At 52.5% G+C, this 22,514-nt stretch overlaps 1 protein-coding gene across 2 annotated transcripts in view; it reads left to right on the top strand.

Annotated features, from left to right (window-relative positions):
* The window catches only part of UNC5B (unc-5 netrin receptor B), a 30,896-nt gene extending 9,665 nt beyond the window's left edge, over positions 1-21,231 (top strand). Inside the window, exons 2-17 of one of the 2 annotated variants that reach the window (XM_031602920.2) lie at positions 6,895-7,116; positions 10,208-10,351; positions 12,009-12,112; positions 12,656-12,836; positions 13,145-13,312; positions 13,494-13,658; positions 14,234-14,266; positions 14,991-15,185; positions 15,639-16,028; positions 16,124-16,211; positions 16,289-16,457; positions 16,570-16,803; positions 17,418-17,567; positions 17,787-17,951; positions 18,043-18,221; positions 18,685-21,231. In XM_031602920.2, the coding sequence (XP_031458780.2) occupies positions 6,895-7,116; positions 10,208-10,351; positions 12,009-12,112; positions 12,656-12,836; positions 13,145-13,312; positions 13,494-13,658; positions 14,234-14,266; positions 14,991-15,185; positions 15,639-16,028; positions 16,124-16,211; positions 16,289-16,457; positions 16,570-16,803; positions 17,418-17,567; positions 17,787-17,951; positions 18,043-18,221; positions 18,685-18,850 (2,753 nt within the window). In that variant the 3' untranslated portion in view covers positions 18,851-21,231. The remainder of the gene's footprint in view (positions 1-6,894; positions 7,117-10,207; positions 10,352-12,008; positions 12,113-12,655; positions 12,837-13,144; positions 13,313-13,493; positions 13,659-14,233; positions 14,267-14,990; positions 15,186-15,638; positions 16,029-16,123; positions 16,212-16,288; positions 16,458-16,569; positions 16,804-17,417; positions 17,568-17,786; positions 17,952-18,042; positions 18,222-18,684) is intronic. The other variant, XM_090144927.1, reaches the window with a different exon arrangement.
* Positions 21,232-22,514: the final 1,283 nt, after the last annotated feature.

Raw genomic sequence — 22,514 nt, 5'->3', positions numbered from 1 at the left:
AAAGCCGCACTGAGGCACTTGCTAAGAGAAGTGGGGAAGCTAGTGCCGGGCTCCAAGATGTGGGGCTCTCAGGCTGCAGCTGGGGAATGAATGGGCTCTTCCCATTAATCGCCCCTGGGTGCCCTGCTGCAGGGCCTGGGTGAAGAGGGTTGGGAACAGAGGGTAGGAAACAGAAATAAGAGAATAGCTCCAGCTCTGTGTGTTCTGCAGTGCTCAGGGCATCCTGCTCCTGGGCATTCTGCAATGCTTGGGGTGCCCTGCAGTGCTTACAGCTCCACTATGGGGCATCTGTCAATACTCAAGGTGTCCTACGGTGCTCAGGGCATCCCGTATTTGGGACATCTTCCAATGCTCAGTGTGACCTGCAATACTCAAAGCCTCACAGTGGGGCATCTTGCAACACTCAGGGCATCCTGCAATGCTCAGTTCCTGCTGTTCTCAGGGCATCCTGGACTGGGGCATCTTGCAGTGCAGTTGCCTTGAGGAGTGCCTTTTTGGGGTAGGGGAGCAGGGCTGGGCACGGTGCTGGCTGGAAGCATGTGTGCAGGTACCATGCTGGGCTTGGCGTGCGGGGCAGCCAGGCCAGATGTTTCCCAGATGTTATACTCACTTCCTGTCTGGCTCCTTCGCGTTCGGCTTTTTATGTACTTGTTTGTTTTGGACTACAAACAAAATAAAAAGGGTTTTTATAACCCCGCTCCCAGGAGGCTGCGAGTTCAGGATGTAATCTGCAGGCTATTCACTATTGTCTGGCCGCGTCTCCCTGCCCCCTGTGCTGTCCCTGGGCACGCATTGCTTTGTTACGGTGACTTTTTCCCACATGACGTCTTCTCTCAAGGGATGTTTTCCTTCTTGCCCCCCTCTGGTGCTCAGGGTGGGAATATATCCCGGCTGTTTTGGGCTGGAGGTGGGAGGAGGAGGAAATCTCATGGTTTTTTGGCTCGATGTCACTGATCTCCATGGGCTGTGCTGCTGCTGAGGACAGGAAACTCATTGCACTGATGGTGCCTGTCCCAATGGCTTTGGGGGGGCGGCACCTGTGCACATGTGGATGTTCCTGGTCTCACTTCATTTTTTCTCTCTGCCTCTGTGGGGTGAAGCCCCTTTTCCTCTTTTCCTCTCTTAATTGCCTGTTAAATAATTTAAGTATTTAGGACGAAAGGGCTGCAATTACCCATTAATTTGCATTAGTAATTTATGTATCAGGTTGGATGGACAGCCTGATACATAATGGGTCCCTTCAGACGGCAGGAGCTTTCCTGGAACGGGAGCAGTGCTTCCCACCACCTGCCCTGTTTATAGGGCACTCTGAGAGCCCCCCAAGAACCGAACCTCAAAGCCTGGGAGGCATTAAATGGCACAGGAGGTTTGGAGCTCCTCAGGAGCAACGTGCTTGCTGTTTGTTTGCTGTGCAGCACTTTTTGTGCAATTAGCTGTTGGGGTTATAGGGCCAAGTGCAATTCTTGAACTGTAGCATTGGGCAGCACTGCATGGTGCATGGGTAGGGTTAGCCAGGCCCAGGTTAGAGCTGTGGGGCTTTCTGAGGGTGAGGGTTTCTGAGGCTAAGCCCCTCAGCCGAGGCAGCCTGGGGACGCTGGGTGGCCGGAGCTTATCCCCAAGGCTGCAGTAAAGCTGCTTGGAGCGGGGGGTCGTGAGCATCTCCCTGTGCTTTGTGTCTGCAACATCCCCCTGCAGTGCATTACAGCAGGAGCACCTATCCTCCATTCCTTCAATCATTCCATTCCCTCCATCCCTCCGTCCCAACTCTGGCTCCAGGCTTCCAATTAGCACCAACAGGGCCATGTGTGAGCACATTGCTGGGATCCCGTCGCTGCTGGCACCCCATGCCCAGTACCCAGGGCGATGATTTATTGGTGCTGACAGCGAGATGGAGCCAGGTGCCACGAGGTGCCTGCAGTCACCTGCAGCAGTGCCATACTTAGAGCAATTAGCACAAATCATAGAATCGTTAAGGCTGAAAAAGACCACTAAGGTCATCTGGTCCAGCCATCAGCACATCACTACCGTGATGGAAATGCTCCTGCATGGGGACTGAGAGCAGAAGGGGATAAGGTCAGGGGGTACAGTGCTTCAAGTTTGGTTTTCCTCCTTTTTCCATGCACAGAGTGTCTCTCTCAGGCCCCTCTGGGGTCACCTCTGTCAGGGGCTACGGGAGCTGGGAGCAGGTTGGGTCGCAGCGGGGGGCAGGACAAAGGGAGGAAAGGGGAACGCGGCACTGTGGGAACGGGGAGAAGAAAAGGTGGAAGGGCAGCGAGGGCCGGCTTTGTGCAAAAAGCTTCCACCAGTGAGTCAGGGATGAGAAAACAGTCAAAAGGTGGAAATTGGCAGCGGTGAGAAAGGAAGAAAAGGGCTGCGCTGGCTCTGGGTCCCGTGGCTCTGAACACCCCAGTGGTTTTGTCCCAAATGTCAATAGCTTTTTCCTTGCCAACATCAGGGATTATTTCATTTTTTTTTCTTCAATCTTTTTCTATCCCCGTCTCTCCCTCCTCCTTTTTCCCTTCTGTTTGTCCCGTATTATCACAGCCAAATGAGAAGGGAGGGAAAGGGCAGAGAAAGAACAGCAGCGCAATATTCCCATCCTCCACGTATGCTTTTCTTGATCATAGCAACAAATCTGAAAGATTAAGGGCAACTTTAAAGACCATTTAATAAAGTGCTCTTCACCAGCCGCCGCTGAGATGCTGCTCCTCCGGGTGAATTTCTAGTTAATTTGGGACACTCAACCAGCCTTTTTTTCCCTTTTTTTTTTAGCATCAGGTGTTTTCCCACCAATAGCCTGGCACAGAGGGAGCAGCCTTCCAGGATGCTTCTTTGGTTTCCCAGGGTTCTGGGGAGGGCTCGTGCCACCTCCCTTTCCCGTCTGGGTGTCAGGATTCTCCATACCCATGGGATGGACATTGGTCTCTCCCAGAAGGAACACCCCATCCCAGGTGTTGCCATTGGTGCTGGGAAACCGCTCTCCCAAAGAGGAGACCCACATGTGTGTGGTTCTAAGGAGGGATATGGAAAGTGATAGACAAGGGGGAATGGTTTTAAACTCGGACAGGGGAGGTTTAGGTTAGATATTAGGAGGAAGTTTTTCACACAGAGGGTGGTGACGCGCTGGAACGGGTTACCCAAGGAGGTTGTGGATGCCCCATCCCTGGAGGCATTCAAGGCCAGGCTGGATGTGGCTCTGGGCAGCCTGGTCTGGTGGTTGGTGACCCTGCACATAGCAGGGGATTAAAATTAGATGATCATTGTGGTCCTTTTCAACCCAGGCCATTCTATGATTCTGTGATTCTATGATTTCATCCTGTGCCAATTTAGCGCAACTTGAACAACGGTTTATGATTCTTTTGGGCCAACAGTGGCAGTAAGTCCCTGTTTGCTCCCTGTTTTCTTTTCCCCTCTCTCTTTTCTTGCAGAAGTTATTGTTGTTCTCCCACCGGGAGCGCGGTGCGTGCCATCTGTGTGAACGCACGGCGCGTTGCCGCATTGTCTGCTGCTGGCATTCTTCCTTTTAGGAGCCAAAGCAAATAAATGAAGTCCATGTAATTATTATATCCATTAAAAATAGCGCCGCGGCTCGGTAAACAGAACAAGCGATACAAGGGGAAAGCAACAATGGAATTAAAATAGCACAAAGAGTGGTGCCTGGGCCCGTAATGAGAACCAGAGCTAGATGGAATCTTGCGATAGTTTTCAAACATCATCGCTTCCCTGAAGGAAATGCATAAAGCAGCACAAAGGCACCGAGCACAATAGCATATAACGGGGATTTGCTCCATAATTCCTCCTCCTGTTCTCCTTTGCTTGGGTAGAATGGGGCAGAGCGACACGTGGCTGTCTGGTGAGAAATGAGCCGGCCTGGGCCGTGGGGGACCTCCTTGGCACGCTCCTCCTGCGATTATCACGCTCAGAAAGATAAACAGAAGTGTGGCAGCTCTGTAAATGCTTGGGCTCGGTGTGCTGTGAACACCACGGTGCTGCCCGCTCCCGGCTTGGGGCAGTGCCTTTGCCATCTGGGTGCCTGCAGACCCTCAGTGGGGGTTGTGGGATACGAGGCTGCAGCAGCACGGGATGATGCCCTGCACCAAGATGTGGCCGAGGGGTTTTGCAACAAGAAAGAGTGGTTTAGGGTTGGAGAAATGTGGAGTTTTTTTTGCATGCAAAACACCCCGGCTCCTCCGTCCCACCCGTTTCTCAGCACACACTTTGCTTTCTCTGTTTTCCCTTCCACTCCCAGCCCCTGTGTAATAAAGGTGCACAGTGCGGGCGTCCGTCTGCAGGCTTTTAATTTTGCTGGGAGAGGAATCTGCTTATTTTCTCGAAGGGTGTAATTAGGGTTGGCTGGGAGCACCCCCTCATTACCGCGCACTCTCTAATTACAACATTTGCCTGCTGTGGGGAGCCGGATGGTCTAGGGAGCCGACAAGATGTCCCTGCCACCCTGTCCCCTGTCCTGGGGCTGTTGCCACAGTGCAAGAGCTGGGAGCATGGAGGTGATGGAGCCACCCAGAGCTGTTCCAGAGCCAGGGAGCTGTGGCACTGGCTCAGTGGGCAGGTGGGATTGGGCTGGGCGTGCTGAGAGGGTTTTTCTAACTTTGTGATTCTGTGATTCTATCCAATGAGAAAAAGGTTAATGTGCTGTACTGATGAGTTAACGAGCTTGGAGCTTTGCATCAGCAGATTGCAAGCTCAGGAAGGCAGCACATCCCTTGTGGGACATGGTGGCAGCTTGCTGTGTCCCCTGACTCTCTTGCCTGCACTCATGCTGGTTTGCATCAGCCCCAGTGGGGATTTGGTGCTCAGCTTGGGCTGGGGACCTGCAGCCATGGTCCACGTTTTGTCCTTGGGGCATCTTGGGGGATGGAGCAGCTGCTTAAGTGCAGTGGGAGGGTGATGCCTGAGGGGCCCCCAATGTTCCTATCAACAATGCACCTGATTCTCTGGCACTTAATCCCTGTGCCACGTCCCTGCCTCCTATGGGCAGCCCAGGGTGATGGGCACCAGGCTTTGCTGCCACTAATGCTCCTGTAATCTCACAAATATTTGCAAGGATAACAGTTGCAGGTGGGGAGGATTTTAGCACTGTTCTGTGGAGGTGTGCCGGAGCTGGGCAAGTGCTTTCTGATTTCTCCATGCCCTGTGCTGTGCACTAGGGGTAATGGGGGGGGGGGGCTGAAGTGGAGCGCTGCAGCTCACTGAGTGGGATGCTGCTGCTGCCCCGGCCATCGATCTTCTCTCCAGCTGACAGCGCTGACTGCAAACATCTGCAGGGGACTCCCTGGGGAGCAGATGCTGCAGATAATCCGGCTCAAACCCGTGGGATTAAAACGTGCCATGAGGGGATCGGGGAGAGGAGGCTGGAGAAGTGTTGGTGCCCATTCCCCTCCTCCCTTTCCATCTTGCTGCTCCTACTGCACTTGGCATCAGGGTTTGGACCCTTCCCTCTCCTGCCCCAAACCCCTCTTGGTTCTTCAGTGTGACCAGAGTAGTGCAGGTGCTCAAATCTGCCAGCGGGTACCAGTTTCTGGAATCCTTTCAAGCCAATAACCCTTTGGGAAATACCACATGACGCCCTCATTCTGCTTTCACCCACTAAGACTGGATCAGCAACAAGTGCCTGCGTCCGCATCCTCAGGTGGGAACCCCTGCAGACGTCTGCCAGAGGGATTGTGATTACAGCCAGTGGAGAGCACTCTAAAATATTTATTAGTTTGTCGCTGCTGGGAGTTTTATGGCTTGTCTGGTTGCAGTGTTGTAAATCCCTGCCATGCGAGCTGCCTCTTTGCAGGTCTTTGGGACCATTGGAGCATAAATGGTGTGCTTCTGAGAGGGAGAAAGCATCAGGACAATTGGAGAAATCAGCCTCCCTTGTTTGTTCCTGGTGCAAATCAGGGAGCAACCCCATTATGAATCTGGCCACAGAGAGCCCACCATCATCAGAGAACCATTGGAAAGGGCTGTGCCACGTGGTGGTGGGGTCCTCATCCCAGGGGGTGTCTAAGGGATGTGTGGATATGATGCTGAGGGACGTGGTTTGGTGATGGCAGCATCACTGTGGTGGTCTGGGAAGGATGCTCTGTGTGCAATCCCAGCCACCCAGCCCTGCACGCATGCTGCAGAATGGCAGAGAGGTTTCACACCAGCCCTTGAGTTAAGTGTTGTTGGCTGCCTCTCTTGCCAGCTCGCTGGATTATCTTCTACCAGTCCCCTTTGCCAGGAAATTTAGGTTTATGGCATCAAGGCAGTTTAAAAAAAATGCAACAGCTCAGTGGATGCAAAATGGAGCTTTAAAAAGAAGAGAGAGGTGATGTTTGCTGCTCTTGTGCTGTGCACACGTTACCCTGTGTCCCATGCAAGATGGGGCACTGAGAAAATCACAGCCCATAAATGGACTCGGGGATGAAATGGCCTGAGAGGTGGGGGAGAGCCAGAAAGAGAGGAATTAGCCCGGAGTTTAATTCATTGTTTCCAAAAGAGCAGTTAATGGATTATGACAAATGTCCTACTGCTCTCCCTAGTGCTGTGTTAAATGGAAATGGAAAGTCAATTTTCCTAAATGGATTTTAAACGACTAACCTCGTGTGTTGTTGTTTTTTTTTTTTTTTTTTTTGGTTTGGTTTGGTTTTTTTCTTTTTCACTCACTGATTTTTGCTTGTGAGGCAGCTTGGCCATCTCGTTTCCTTGGCGTGTTGGGTTTTTCTCCTCCTCCCCCTCTCACACCTCACCCGGTTTCCCAGGTCCTCTGCTCCACCTCCTGTCTGGTGACGTTGCTCTGGGCTGGTGCTGGTTGTTAGCACATGGATGGAGGATCAAAGCCACAGGACATGGACTAGCAGTGGGGTTGGGTAGGTGGGAGCTGATGGCCACTCACTGTCATTGCAGGGCTGGAGTACAGCGAGGTGCTGCCCGACTCCTTCCCGTCAGCGCCGGCAGAGACGCTGCCCCACTTCTTGCGGGAGCCGCAGGATGCCTACATCGTCAAGAACAAGCCCGTGGAGCTGGTCTGTAGGGCCAACCCCGCCACCCAGATCTACTTCAAGTGCAACGGGGAGTGGGTAAACCAGAACGACCATGTTACCACCGAGAGCCTAGATGAGGTCACAGGTGAGCACATCCTTTGCCCATCCCCTTTATTTTTTCCAAGCGTTTCTCCACCACGCTTATGTCGTAGCATAGCAGGCCAACATGGAGACCTTCCCAGTCTTTGCTCCTTTCCAGGTTTCTTTCTCCCATTGTGTGTCTATGCTGTGGGTTATTCTCCTCCAACTGGCCTCTTCCTGGTTAATTTTGTCATTCCCAGGTGGCTGCAGCGTCCTGAAGCCACTTTGATGTGTTTTCTACCTCCTTGCTCCGTGCACAACTTTTCTCCCATTCCATACCACAAATGAAAGAGGAGCTGTCCCTCCAAGCTAATTGCCCATGAATGAGATGGGCCCCAGCACATACTTCAGCTGTACCCCATAGAGAAGGAATTTATTGACCAGTTGAGTCTTGGAACAGGTCTTCCAACCCCCAGCTACAGGAAGAGCTCTGAGGAGTTGACCAGCTTGTTGGAGAGGCGATAAATAGCCAGGCCATGGGATGGAGGCTTTGTTGTGGTTGTTAGCTGTCAGTGGGGTCCCATTGACCAAGATGGGAGATGGCCCATGGAGAAAAGTTGATGGAAAACGAGCCCCCACAAAACTTCCATTCTAGAAAGTGTGGTGGAAGCCCAGCAGCATATTCAGAGATGGGAATAATCCCACAACTTGCTATTACACTGTTTGATAAATCCATGAGGCTTCCTTATCAGTTTATTAACCCCATCCTCTGCAAGATAAAACCAAAGGAGAAGGGTTTCACAAGCTGGCAGCAAACGCGACTACGGGCAGGAGAGGAGGGATCGAAGAGCTTGGAGGGGTTGCTTTTAGTGAAGTGGGGTTGTGAGGCCATTCCAAATAAAGCTGGGTCACGTGCACAATTACCCTTTGGCAGGTTGCAGCATCAGTGTGTTTAATGCTTCTGGAAAGGAAATGCTTTCCTACAAAATGCCTCATCAACACGTAGGCAGTGCTCATTGCCACTGGGTATGGTAAAGGCCAGCAGCTTAGTCAGACTCACAGAAGGATTAGATATGTAATGTTTAGATATTTAATGGGTAATGAGAACTGGTAGGGTGTGAAGAGAGCTGAGCTCTCCTGTGCCTTGGTGGACACATCTGAACTAGAGAGGAAAGAAGAAGGTATTCTAGATGTTTCAGTGAGTCCCTCAGCATCTTCCCCATCTTCCCTGGCTATTCACTATATCTCAGCCAGCTCCATCCCTGGTCACGGAGGCAGATCCCATTCCATCCCAGTGTGGAGCTTGCTCTCACCACGTTGAGTTTCATGAGCCTCTCTGTGCTTCCAGTTTCAGCTCGATAAAGCTGTGCTGCACTGCTCCACCTTTGGAAGGATGATTGAAAGCACGCAGGAAGGCTGGTTTATTTAATTAGGAGCAGTGCTACCAGCGGGGATATTGAGCAAGCATAGGCTGGCAGGAGCCTGGGGCTTGCTGCCTTCTCCCCATCCACCCTCCCATCGTGGGAAGGTGCCTCTAAGGGCACTGCCAGTCCCACAGGACCATGAGGATGGTGAGGCTGAGGGTGTGAGGGCAAACTGCTCTCGGGCAAATCGGTGCCCACCAGTGGCTGAGGGGCTGTTTATTTATAGTGTCCAACTGGGTAAAGGCAAAGATGCAGGTGCTGAGGGGAGGAACATGGGTGAGCAAAGCTGGAGAATCCAGCCTTGAGATGGCAGAAGGCTTTCAGTGCAGTGTGAGCTTGCCCATTTCTTATAGGGAAATTTTTCTGGGGGCTCATTTGCCATTGGCTTTTCTCCATGGTGTAGCTCTGGACCAGCATGTGAGCAGTTTTGGGGAGGAAACCACGCGCATCCTTCATGCAGACTTCAAAGATTATATTGCTGCTCTCGGTGTAAACCTGGCAATAACTACAGCGTGGAGGTGATGTCGTGCATGTAAAAAACATTCAGGCTTGGAAATATCTGTCTTGGAGTTGGAACCAGAACAGGTTGTTGAAGATCTGCATGTGCAGTGCCTGCTGTTGTTGAGGGATGCTGCTGCAAAGGGCACAGAGGGAGGTGGCCACGATGCAATGGGTGAATGCTGCCAGGTGTCTGCAACTCTCAGGTGCCCTCAGTTAAAAACCTAGAAAAGAGACTTCTAAAGAAAATGAACTTTTAAGATGATGTGTCTAGCTCTGTAGAGCTCTGACTGCATCGGATGCAAAGCATCTCATGTGGAAGAAAGCAAAAATAGGCCAAGTCGGAGAGGATAATTCAGCCAGATGAATAGGGACCGTCCATAAAAGCAGCCATGTCTTGCTGCGCGTAAGCCGGTTAAATAGGCACTCTGTGGTTTGTAAGCTTATCCTGCACTTTTGGAGGGAGAGCATCTTCGCTCTTCGTGCTTACAGAGGCAGCAGAACTCCTCACGACAGGTCCCATCCCACCTGGCTGGAGCTTGCAGACGAGATGCGAGGTTTCAGGGCACCCCTTTGGAAGTTGGCTTCTTCTGAGAGGTCGGTTTTTCAGAAGCACTTGGCCCAAGTGCCTTTTGTTCTTTGTTTTTTTTTTTTCCCTTGCTGGCAAAACAAGCAATATTTCCTTGTTCGTCAGCAATGCCACAGGAAGGCGGCAGGGAGACAGTAATTGCTCCTCACAGTGCTGGAAGCAAGCTCACAGAATTACAGCTGGGGAACATGCGGCTCAGTGTGGTGGTGAACTCAGGGCCCTTTTATAAATAGTACCTCTGAGTTTTTATCTGGGGACATAGATGTGGTGGGCGAGCAGCAGAGCAGCCAGGAGGGGAGAGAAGGTTTGAAAGAAATGGAGTGTGGAGTGTTGTAGTGTGTACTTCTCCTCTTGTCCTATTCCTCTCTCCATGGGCAATGGCCCCATCACCAGTGGCTGATAAGCATCAAACTCTTGTTGAAACCTCAGCATCCTCAGATGTGGGTTTTCCAGCTCCCTGCAGACCATGTCCTGGTTGTTTGGTGTCACCTGTGTCATCATTGCATCCGTTCCGCAGCCTTGAAGGATGTCGCATTGTGGAAGCCACCACAGCCCATGGGATCCCTACAGCCCCATCCTCCAGCCCCAAACCCTGCAGCCACCTCCCTTCCTCCTGGCTGACGCCGTCTGTCTGTCCCTTACAGGGCTGCTGGTGCGGGAGGTGCAGATCGAGGTGTCCCGGCAGCAGGTGGAGGAGCTCTTTGGCTTGGAGGATTATTGGTGCCAGTGCGTGGCCTGGAGCTCCGCGGGCACCACGAAGAGCCGCAGGGCGTACGTCCGCATTGCATGTAAGTGCTCAGTGCACGCGGTGCGTTGTTCCCTTTTGAGATCACAGGTGGCTTTTTGAGTTTAAATAAATGCCTCACACACCTTCTATTCCTCTTTTGGCACTATAAGGAGTTTCCAAATGGTTCAAACCATCGATTTACAAATTGCAAAGCCCCTGGGGTTGCAACGCTGCATCCTGTGTTGCACGTTCGAATGGATTGAAGGTGGCCAACACAGGCCTTGCTGCAAGATGCTGCTCTCAGCTCATGGCACAGCTCCGTGTGTGGGCACCATGCTTACCTGCTGTGGCACCAGCTGGGTTAATGCCTCAGCGCCCAGCAGCCTGCTCAGCTCTTCCCAGTGCTTTATTATCCTTAATAAACCGATGGTTAGCACCTTGTGCTTTTCCCTGAATCAGCGACTCCACGTCCCTGGAGTCCCTGCTGTCATATGTCACTTCTCTAAGCTGCTGTTTGTGGGTGTCAGCCTGATTAAGGATGAGTTAATCAGGCTGTTACCCGGCTGAATTTGCTCTCTTAGCAAATGAGATGGCAAAGCTATGGGAGAATGGCCAGGCTTCCCAAGTGGTAAACAGATTTTGCTATTAGAAGGCTAATAATCCCACGTCATCCAAAATGGAGGTGAATCAGCTGCATTGCTGATGTCCCCAAAGGATTTGGACTCAGCAAAGAAGATGTTGCCCACTGAAGGGCTGGCTGCCGAGGAGGCCCTTTTGTCCCCAGGAGGGACAAGCTCTCAGCCAGAAGTTTGGTGTTCCTTGCAGAGAAGCGGTCATAGAATCATAGAACTTGGGTTGGAAGGAGCCTTAAAGCCCACCCAGCTCCAATCCTCCTGCTATGGGCTGGGTGCCGCCCACCAGATCAGGCTGCCCATGGCTCCATCCAACCTGGCCTTGAATGATGAAATGAAGTAGATCGTTTTAAGACATCTACTCTCCCATCCCCAGCATCCTGTGACTTGAGATCTCTGGTCTTGGCAGTTTGTGCCATCCCGTAAATCAGCATCATTCTCTAATGCTATCCATGCAGTTCCTGCTAAGGAGCTGTTAGGACTTAATTCCCTCCCAGTTTCTCCACACCTGGTTGTTTGGATCAAAGCCTGCGTAGCACTGCCCAGCATCTCCATGCCACGTACAGCTGGAAATATGAATGCCCTTGCAGTGAGGATTGCATCATGGGCCTCATGCACAGCGTGGCCTGTATTTAGGGTATGCTGACAGCCCGTGTTGATAAGGCATGGGTTCACTGTGCTGTGCTTTGCCACACCGTGTGTTCCCTGCAAAGGCACGGGGTGGGCAGCTCCTGGATTCACAGTGCTCCAGCTTTTGAGGGCTGGGTGCTGGAGCAGAGGGTTGTAGCACCACCTAGTGATGCATGGGTGCTCCTGCTCCTTCTGTGGAGCAGCATCCTGACACGTCCTTGTAGCCCTGAAATGTGGGAAATCACCGTGGCCCCCATTCTCCCAAGACACACAGAATCATAGAATCATTAAAGTTGGGAAAGGTCACTAAGACCATCTCATCCAACCATATACTCATTGTATTTTGCTCTGCATTTCCCTGTGTGTGTGTGCTGAGGTTATGCTCTCTCTCTCCAAGGTTTTATGGGCTGCCTGGTTTCTGCAGCACGCTGCTAACCACTGTCTTTCCCCCTTCAGACCTGCGGAAGAACTTTGACCAGGAGCCACTGGGCAAGGAGGTGCCACTGGAACAGGAGGTGCTGCTGCAGTGCCGGCCACCTGAGGGGGTGCCACAGGCAGAGGTGAGTGGGTACAGGGCTCCCGGAACCCAGCCAGCCCTGAGGCAGCCCTAAAAGTGCTGTGAGATGGAGTACATCGTGACAGATGCCCACCAAGCCTTTAGACCCTGGGAGCACTGGTGATGGTCGCAACATCCCAACCTTGGTGATGTTTGTCCTTGCTGGTGTCCACACCCAGTGATGGTATCAGTTCACACCCATCCCAAACAACCTCATTAAGCACAGCCCAGAAACTAATGGGCAGCCCTGCAATTTGGTGATGCACCCTGCTTTGCCACCCAGGGGTGAAGCAACCTGCCTGGGGTCAGCCAGTGCTGGGGTGTCCAGATGTCTTGCTTGGCACTTGTGCCCCACCAGCATGGAGAGATTTCAACAAGCATTCAGGTGGCTTATCTTTGTGTTCTTTAGAGAACGTCCTAGTGGGGAGCATGTGGAATGGGTGTTTCCACTAAAACCTGTGTTATATTTTACCTGCCTGAGTTCCCCTTTGGCTTAACCACCATCTTGCCCCACATCCTTACCCCTTCCCACCCTTTCCCTCGCCAGGTGGAGTGGCTAAGGAACGAGGATGTCATTGATCCCACCCAGGACACCAACTTTCTCATCACCATCGATCACAACCTCATCATCAAGCAGGCCCGGCTCTTGGACACTGCTAATTACACCTGCATGGCCAAGAACATCGTAGCCAAGCGCCGGAGCACCACAGCTGCTGTCATTGTCTATGGTACGGGTTCTTGCTTTTGGGAAAGGGCCATGTCTGCGAGCAGAGGGGACTGTGGGCCCTTCTTGGAAGTGGTAGGAGGGAACTGCACTGGGCATTGCATTATGTTAGGCAATGGCCAATGCCTGCAGAACTGGTATGTCTACCAGGTCATTAGGAGATGTTATTAGGATGTTCCTATGTGTGGGTATCTGCAAGCATTCCCACTTGGAAGTGGGATCATCTGAGCCTTCGCTGCCAAAATGGACTCTTATTACTGCAATGCTCTGGCTTTGCGCATCACATGTTCCCATGGCTGTCTCCTCCTGCAGTGAATGGTGGCTGGTCCACCTGGTCCGAGTGGTCTCCTTGCAACAACCGCTGTGGCCGGGGCTGGCAGAAGCGCACCCGGACGTGCACCAACCCCGCCCCACTCAATGGCGGCTCCTTCTGCGATGGGCAGCCCTTCCAGAAAATAACCTGCACCACGCTCTGCCCAGGTAAGGGGGTCGCAAACCTGCTGCCCTACCCCAGCTGAATGCTCCATTCGCACTCCTCATGGAGATGCCATCAGGGTTGGGGTTCGCATCTCCACGGAGGTCACCCTTAGATGGGTGCAGGCACCTTCCTGCTGCCGAGAGTCGTGTCTCCAGCAGCATGTCTGTGTTTGGTGGCCTGCAGTGGACGGCGCATGGACGGAGTGGAGCAAGTGGTCAGCATGCAGCACTGAGTGCACCCACTGGCGCAGCCGCGAGTGCTCTGCGCCAGCTCCGCGCAACGGTGGCAAGGATTGCAGCGGCGGGCTGCTCGACTCCAAGAACTGCACCGACGGGCTCTGCCTGCACAGTGAGTGTGATGCACTAAAATAAATGTTGACCTAGAGCTAGCTGTCAGCTGGTGCTAAGGTTTGGGGGTTTTTTGGTGGCTGCCGTGGGATCTAGCTGTCCCACAAGGTGCTACGTTTGGGGTCTGTGCTGAAATAATGCTGGTTGTTGGCAGTGGAGGTATTCCACTTGGTTTCCTTAGCTCCACGGTGAAAATGTCAGTGCTCAGCAAGAGCTCTGGAGCAGCAGCAGCTAGCATCCAGGTTTATAGGGAAAAAGCAGCACTAATGATGTGTGCTGCACTGCAAGCTGGCTCACTGTAGGCTAATGCTGCCACCTACTGCTGTGTGACACCAATTTCCCCCTTTCTCAGCTCCGAAAGCCTCCTGCTCCAGCATTAGATCAGGGATCTGGGACATGAGTCCCAGGACAGTGGAAATTTGGCAGTGGGAATGATGAAGGTTTGGTGACAGCAGAGCCACCTGCAGAGCTCCTCCGTGTCCCCACACCCTGCCCAGCTATGCCTGCCTTTTATGTCATTCCACCCCCATCATGCCATCTTCACCTTTTGTTTTCTAACTTTGTTTTTCCTAACAGATAAAAGAGTTCTAAGCGAACCCAAAAGCCACCGTAAGTGCTCATTTCATGGCCATTTGATTTGTTTTGCACTGCATTGCTTTGGTTTCACCTGTGGCAGGGCTCTGTGTTGTCTGCTAGGGAAGGACAGGGTGGGAAAAGGAAAAACTATAACCTGCCTCAAAACTCCTATGTGCATTAAATCACATGCTGTGCTTGAGAAGCTACAGTGATGACTTTGCTTTCTTGCTCTGCTCCTGTCCCCCTTTTGCTGCTGGCTGCATGCAATTCTTGGGTAGAGCATGATGCACCTGGTGTCACTCCACCAAAGATTCTCCAAGCATCGTCACCCTAACCAAGGACACCCTTCCTCAGGCTGGGAGCCCCAGAGTTATTCTTTTAATATCAACTCATCCCAAGCTTGACACTGTGGTGGATGAGGGGGTGAATCTTTCCACCTGACCCACAGCTTCCCTGTTCATCCCTCTCCTTTCTGGGAAGATTTCTTCCTCTGTCCCCTATCCAACATATACCAAGTATTTAAAGATCAAGAGCCCTGTGGTAGGGGAAGAGGTGGTGGGGATGCTGAGGGATGTCTATATACATGTCATGGCACTTGCTCTTTCCAGGTAAATTAGCTTGGGTACATATATATGATGTGCACATGGGTATTATGTTCACTCCTCAGGGCTATCTGTTAGGATAGTAGGGTTGATGACTTTGAGCTGAAGCTGAATAAACCTAATGTTTCAACCATGATTTCTCTCCTCCTTCCCAGTGCTGGAGGCCACGGGTGATGTAGCCCTGTATGCTGGACTGGTGGTGGCCATTTTCGTCTTCATTGTCATCCTCATGGCTGTGGGGGTGGTGGTGTACCGGAGGAGATGCCGGGACTTTGACACCGACATCACAGACTCATCAGCTGCCCTGACTGGAGGCTTCCACCCAGTCAACTTCAAGACTGCCCGGCACGGTGAGAAATTATATCAGAACATCATAGAATGGTTTGGGTTGGAAGGTACCTCAAAGCCCAACCAGCCCCAACCCCATCCATGGGCTGGTTGCTCCCCACCAGATCAGAACCCCATCCATGGCTTTGGAACCTCCAGGAATGGGGCACCCACTGCTTCTCTGGGTAGCAGTGCCAGCTCCTCACCACCTTCTGAGTTAAAAAGTTTAATTCTCAAGCTGAAGCCAAGGTTGAATCTGGCTGCAGGTCATAGAAATGTAAAGAGCAGGGTTCTGGTGAACTTCCAGCCTGGTTTTAGGAGAACTTGCTGATATATGAAAGCCGAGAGCTCTGTGTTGGTGCGTGCAGCTGTAGCCCTGCGCTGTGCTCACTCACTGTGTGCTGGTTGAGGAGGGATTTTCACAAGCATCCCCCAGTTAAGGAGCAGTTTTCCATTCTCATTGTTTTTTCCCACAGACAACCCCCAGTTACTGCACCCCTCCATGCAGCCGGACCTGACGGCCAACGCAGGAGTGTACCGGGGCCCCATGTACGCCCTGCAGGACTCCTCCGACAAGATCCCCATGACCAACTCCCCCTTGCTCGACCCGCTCCCCAACCTCAAGATCAAGGTCTACAACTCCTCCACCACCTCCTCTTCGCCGGGGCTGCACGATGGGACAGATTTGCTGGGGGGAATCCCTGCTGCCGGCACCTTCCCAGGGGACAGTGGCAGCCAATTTGTGAACATGCGGAGCAAAGCCCAGCAGGGCTCCCAGCACCTCCTTAGTCTGCCTCGGGAACATGGCACCAGTGCCAGTGGGACTTTCAGCTACCTGGGGGGAAGGCTAACCATCCCTGGCACTGGTAAGCCCCACGCTGGGAAAAAGTGTGCTTTGGGTGTAAGATAAGCAAGGGATTGTTCCCTCATTTGGAGCCTAATGCTGTGTGTGCTGCACTAGGGGTGAGCCTGCTGGTACCACATGGAGCCATCCCGCAGGGAAAGTTCTACGAGATGTACCTGGTCATCAACAAGGCAGAGAGCAGCCTGTAAGTCACACTGCCCTCCCTCTGCCCTCATCACTTGCTGTGGGTCTCCCTGTCCAACCAGTGTCCCCTGTCCCCAGCTTGCCCTCCGAGGGCACGCAGACGGTGCTGAGCCCGGCGGTGACCTGCGGACCCACCGGCCTGCTGCTGTGCCGCCCTGTTGTCCTCACCATTCCTCACTGTGCGGATGTCAGCTCCTCGGACTGGATCTTCCAGCTGAAAACACAGTCCCACCAGGGGAACTGGGAGGTAAGGTGTGAGCCCAGCCCTGCAGCCAGCCAAGACCCTGAGTGCTGTGGGACACAACATCCCCCAAGCGAAAGGCTGACCCTAAGCTTTTGTTTCCATCTCTCTCTTGTAGGAAGTGGTGACCCTGGATGAGGAGACCCTCAATACCCCCTGCTACTGCCAGCTTGAAGCCAAGTCCTGCCACGTCCTGCTAGACCAGCTGGGCACTTACGTTTTTGTGGGCGAGTCCTACTCCAGGTCGGCAATCAAGAGGCTCCAGTTGGCCATCTTTGCCCCCGCCATCTGCACCTCCCTGGAGTATAGCCTTAAGGTCTACTGCCTGGAGGACACGCCAGATGCACTGAAGGTACTGCAGGGACCTCGTCATAGAGTCATAGAAAGGCTTGGGTTGAAAGGGACCTTAGAGATCATTGAGTTCCAACCCCTGCCGTGGGTTGGCTGTCCCCCAGCAGCTCAGGCTGCCCAGGGCCACATCCATGGTCTTGGGCACTTTCAGGGATGGGGCACCCACAGCTCTATTAGACCATATAAACAGTTGCTTCCCTTGCTTATAAGCTCCTTTCAAGTATGGGAAGGGCTTCATTGAGGTCACTCCGGAGCCTTCTTTTCTCCAGACTGAATAAGCCCAGATCCCTCAACCTTTCTTCATAGAAGAGGTGCTCCAGCCTTTGATCATCTATGTAGCCCTTCTCTGGACCTGCTCCAATAGCTCTACATCCCTCCTATACTGGGGGCTCCAGGCCAGTGGGGCTGCATGGGCCACCGCTGGTGTAGTCCTTGTTTAATTCCCTGTGCCTTGTTCTGCCACATCAGGATTGCTCTAGTGCCTCTAGGTGGAGGTGTAGGCAGCACTGTGCTTCTTGGATTTTGTGCTAGTTCATAAATCTAAGCTGAAGGTTCAACTGGGAGTGGGGTGAGTTGGGCTCCTGAGGCTGATGCCACCTGTCCTGCTATGCACAGGAGGTGCTGGAGTTGGAGCGGACGCTGGGCGGGTACCTGCTGGAGGAGCCCAAGCCCCTGCCCTTCAAGGACAGCTACCACAACCTGCGTCTCTCCATCCACGACATCCCCCACTCATTGTGGAGGAGCAAGCTGCTGGCCAAGTACCAGGTGAGGAGCCACCTGGGATCCCCAGGGCGGTGAGCACCAGCTGCTCTTGTATTATTTCTAGGATTCGCTCCTGAAAGAATGGAAGAGGAAGGGGGCCTGTTTTAATTTCCTAGTGGGATGCTGTTTGGGGAGGGTCTCTCTTTCTCACTTCATCCCCATGAGGTGGCTGGCGTAGATGGGATTTCCCCTTGGCTGAGCCCATGTTTTGGTGCTCTTCAGGAAATCCCCTTCTATCACATCTGGAGCGGCAGCCAGCGAGCCCTGCACTGCACTTTCACACTGGAGAGGTACAGCCAGGCCTCCACCGAGCTCACCTGCAAGATTTGCGTCCGGCAAGTGGAAGGGGAAGGGCAGATCTTCCAACTCCATGTCACACTGGGAGAGGTGAGCTGGAGGGGGACAGCCAGGGGATGCACAGGCAAAGACTGGGGCTCCTCCCAACCCTCTGCTCAAAAATCTCGCTTTCCCTTCACAGCATGCCAACTCCTTCGACACCCTCCACTCACACAACAGCAGTGCCCCCACCACCCAGTTGGGACCCTACGCCTTCAAAATCCCCCTCTCCATCCGGCAGAAGATCTGCAATAGCCTGGATGCTCCCAACTCCAGGGGGAACGACTGGAGGCTTCTCGCCCAGAAACTTTCCATGGACCGGTGAGTCTCTCTGAGCTTGCCCTGTGCTCTGTTCATGCTAGATTTCATCTGGCCAAGTTATATGCATCCACAGAAGTCCACATAGAGATATAGAGATACCTGCTCATAGTTATTTCCATCCATATACACGTACTGTGGTCTGGATCTCTCCTCATTTTGGCCTGGCCCTCGTTCATCTGGATCCATGCTTGTGATGTTCCCAGCTGGGCTCTTCTCCGAGGCCCAAAGGAAGGGAGGGGACATGGTCAATGATTTCAGCGAAACAAAGTTTGCACTGCTTTTGGCATGAATGCTGTCTCTGTATAAAAACACAGACAGTGGCTTAAGGGCTTTGGCATTTGCATCATGGCATTCTCATCATGGTTCACACTGCAAAGAGGTTGGCTGCTCCAGCAGCATCCACCCTTCCATCTCCAAAGGACATTGTGCCAACCTGCATTTCCTTTCTGCTTCTCCCGTGTAGGTATCTGAACTACTTTGCCACCAAAGCCAGCCCCACTGGGGTGATCCTGGACTTATGGGAAGCTGAGCACCAAGACGATGGCGATCTCAACACCTTGGCCAGTGCCTTAGAAGAGATGGGCAAGAGCGAGATGCTGGTGGTCATGGCCACAGAGGGTGACTGCTGATGGTGCTCCCTTCAGGGGGATGGTGAAGGGGGACCTTCCCCAGCACCTGTCCCTGCATGGAGGCTGAATGAGGAAGGGCTGAGGGCCCCGCTTCTCCCTCCCCACGTCACTGTCAGCCTTACAGACCGATCCTCAGCGTTTACAAGCAATTCAAGTGTTACACGGCATTCCTCCTCCTCTCGGGTGGCATTGGTGATGCTGGAAGAACTGGGGCTTCTCAAGCCAAGGCAGTGGGGGCTTTCCTTCTCCTTTGGGTTCCTTCCCATCTGGTTCTCCTCCTCCTTTGATAGCATTTCTGCATTGAAGAGACGAGTACAACCTAGGCAAGCAGCTTATTTCTGTCAAAGGCTTCAGACAGCTTCATATGGCAAGTAGGAAAGGAAGAAAAAAGGGAAAAAAAAAAAAACAAACCACGACAGTTTCTTAGGAAACGCAAATAATTTATTATCCAGATCTTTGGATGAGTCCTTTTTAAAAAAAAAAAAAATATGGAAAAAAAAAAAAAGAAAGATTTATAAGTCTTTTGTGTGTGTGTGTGTGTGTGTGTGTCAGAGAGAGAGAGAGAGAGAAGAGCACTGTTGTGGTCAGAGTGGCAGAGAGAAATTTAAATGAACGCTCTTTTGTAGGGAAAGCGTGCGGTCGAGCCGAGCAAACCTTGTTTACATGTCCTGGGACCCCAGGAAGTCCGTAGGGTTAAGTGCCTCTATTCCCCTGTGCTTCAGGGTGAGCTGAGACCCTCCCCCAGGTTTTCACTGCGTGTTCCCCTTCCTGGTGGCAGTCCCATGGAGTGGGGGCTGCAGGTGCACAGGAGGGCTGCTGTCCTGCTTCACTCCATGGCTTTCTGTAAGGAGCAGCACAGCACGGTGCCCCTGTCCCCTTGCTCCTCCTCCATCGCTGGGCTCTGTCTCCATCCCTTGTGGCATCAGCAGGGGATGCCAGATCCATTCATGAATTCTTCCCCAGCGTGGTTTTGGGGGGAGCTTTTAGGATGACTGCGCCTTCATATAGAGAAATACAAACCAAAGACTTCAGCCCGGCGCTAGGCACAGGCCAAAGTTGTTTTTTTTTAACAGAAACCCAGATGGTGCAGTTCGTTCCCCAAACCTGGGGTCAGGGGAAGCAGGTTGGGGAGCAGACCACATTGCTCTGGGCTCCCTGGTTTTGGGTCAGTATTTTGGCAGGGATGCAGGGAGGGAGATGTGGGGCTGCGGGCCGCTTTGGGGAGATCCATATGGGGCTGTCCTGCTTCTGCATAAGGTCTGAGGACGATGCCTGGGGGTCACTGTGCCGTTGCACGTATCAGGGTCACTGTATGTTTGCACAAAGCCCGCTGGAATTATGGACATACCCCATGCCACCCAGCATTTTTAAGTGTTGGCTTCGTGTCGGGGTTGGAAAACAATGCCAATGGAGTCCTTAGTTTGCTTTCTTTGAGTTTCTTTTGGTCCTGTGCTGAGTTCTACCTCGCTACCTTGCTGGTAAGGAAGGGTCTCCAGGCTGGGAGCCGGGCTAAGTGTTCCAGCAGCCATTGGGTTTCCATCCCATTGGACCTCCTTTATTTTCTCCCTTTTTTTCTGTAGTTGACTTTTTATAACAGTGGAGATGTTGCGTGATGAATGGAAAAGTAATTGTAGGAAACGAGGTTCATCACAAAGGTATGGTGTCTCAATGAAGGCTAAACACAGAGATTACCTGCAGGTAGAAGTATCTACTCGGCAATTGATGTATCTTAGAAAATTGTCTATTAAAAAAAAAAAAAAAAAAAAGGCTTTTTCAGGTTGGAAGCTTGGGTTGGGAAGACTTCTGTGTGAATCCCTTTGCCACCGAGGAAGGGTTTCCTCTCTCCTTCAGGTTGCATTTCAGCATCCAATCAGCGACACCCCATCCCTTAGCTGAGGGGAAGAAGCAAATCTGGGGAAAAAAATGAAGAATTGCTCTAAGGAAGCGGCTGCTGGCATTAAATAGGGCTTCGGCAACTCCTCTGCAGGAGGCGAGCTGCTCTTTTCAGGTGCAGGACAGGGCACACCTGTATCTCTCTCGCTCTCATTCTCGCTGTTTGCTCCGTGGAGCATGCGGCCGCCCATCCGTCCATCTGTCCTTCCCACCCTGTCTGTCTGCATCCGTCTCTCCTCCCTTTGGGGCCATTCAGTGCCAGCCTCAGGACCGTGGGCCGTGTGGTGCTGGCAGCGTCTGTCTCCATATTTATACGTCCAGGAGATGGGCCTGGGGGCATCCTCTCCATCTGCGTTGTTTATTCTGTAAACTAAACAACTGTAAATAAAGTTTAGCGTTCCTATTGTAACAAATTAATTTTTATGCAATAAATTATATTTCCTAGTCTAATAATTAAAAGGAAAGAAAGAAAAAAAAAAGTAGCCAATCTGCTCTCTCCTCCTGCGTGCATCACTTGCCGGTTGGTTCCCACTGGGCCTGATGGCTGCTGGAGTTCTGTGCCTGTGAACCCGGCTGCCCTTGGGACTACCACACTGGGGAGGGGTTTTGGGCACCCTTGCTCATCACGGCCAATCTTCATCCATCTCTTGTGCTTGGAGTTCAACTCTGGAGGTCATCCTGAACACCCCAGGTGGTTTTCCCCCCGACCTGCTTTTAGTTGGATGCTGTAGGTATGGCGCTCCTAAGGGACAACAGCACTCTGATTTGGCTGGAGGCCTTGGCCATGCTGGCTTGGGGTCACTGTAAGGAATGGCTGCCCTTCTTGTTCTCCTGCAGCATGGGATGAGCTCCTGCTGGAATACTTGGCCCTTTCTTTCCCCTTAGCCCAAAACTGCCGTCGGTGGATTGAATTGACAGGAGCTGACCTGTGGGTCTGCAGCATGGAGCATCTCTCGGGTGTGGGTAATGCTGACTCGAGGGACCATCACAGCTTTGTTCAGCACAGCCTGGCTTTATTTACCCTGCTCAGCTGTCACAGTCCCTTGTGTTATGATCAGAGGCTCTTCTCCAAGAGTGGTTCTTTTGACATGATAGACTGCAGCAGGTCAGAAATATCAGACAAATCCCTTGGAGCTGATGGGTTACTGACTCAGAGAGGCTGCGCTGGTTCCTCAGGTGCTTTTCCAGCTTGGTGCATCTATGTGAATGAAAATCCCAAGAAGAAACCTCTGCAGAGATCCCCCTGCGCTCCTCCAGAGCCTTTCTAGCTCAGTGCACCGCCACCGGTGATGCGGGTTGGGCATGAGCTTCTGCACGGCTGCTCGCAAAGAGAAATCACTGTGTGTGTGTGTGTGTGTGTGTGTCTGTCTGTCTCAGTACCACATCTCCACGGCTCTGCAGCACCTCCAGGGACAGTGACCCCACCACCTCCCTGGGCACCCCGTGTCACTATATCACCGCTCTTCCAAAGAAGAAATGTTCCTTAATATCCAACACTTGAGAAGGGGTGATGTGCTCAACCTTCGGCATCTTCCCTCACAACCAAGCTCTGAGGGGTGCCTTCGTTAACCCCATTAAAAACCGGGGGGAAGGAGAGAAAAAAAAAGGCTGAAAATACGTTTTGAAAAAAAGTGGAAACACGTCGGGAACCAAAGGGGGGAAAAAGGAAACAGAGGGAAGGAAGTGATGCTAGCCGCGCCGCCGAGCAGGGGGCGGGCTGCCGCCTCCCGCCGCTTCCCTTCCGTCCGCTGCGGTACCGCCCGGGGGCCGG

Source organism: Phasianus colchicus, chromosome 8 (assembly GCF_987193195.1).
Source record: "Phasianus colchicus chromosome 8, bPhaCol1.hap1.1, whole genome shotgun sequence".
Classification (NCBI taxonomy): domain Eukaryota; kingdom Metazoa; phylum Chordata; class Aves; order Galliformes; family Phasianidae; genus Phasianus; species Phasianus colchicus.
The sequence above is the reverse complement of the archived record's forward strand: the minus strand, read 5'-3'. Positions and strand labels throughout refer to the sequence as shown.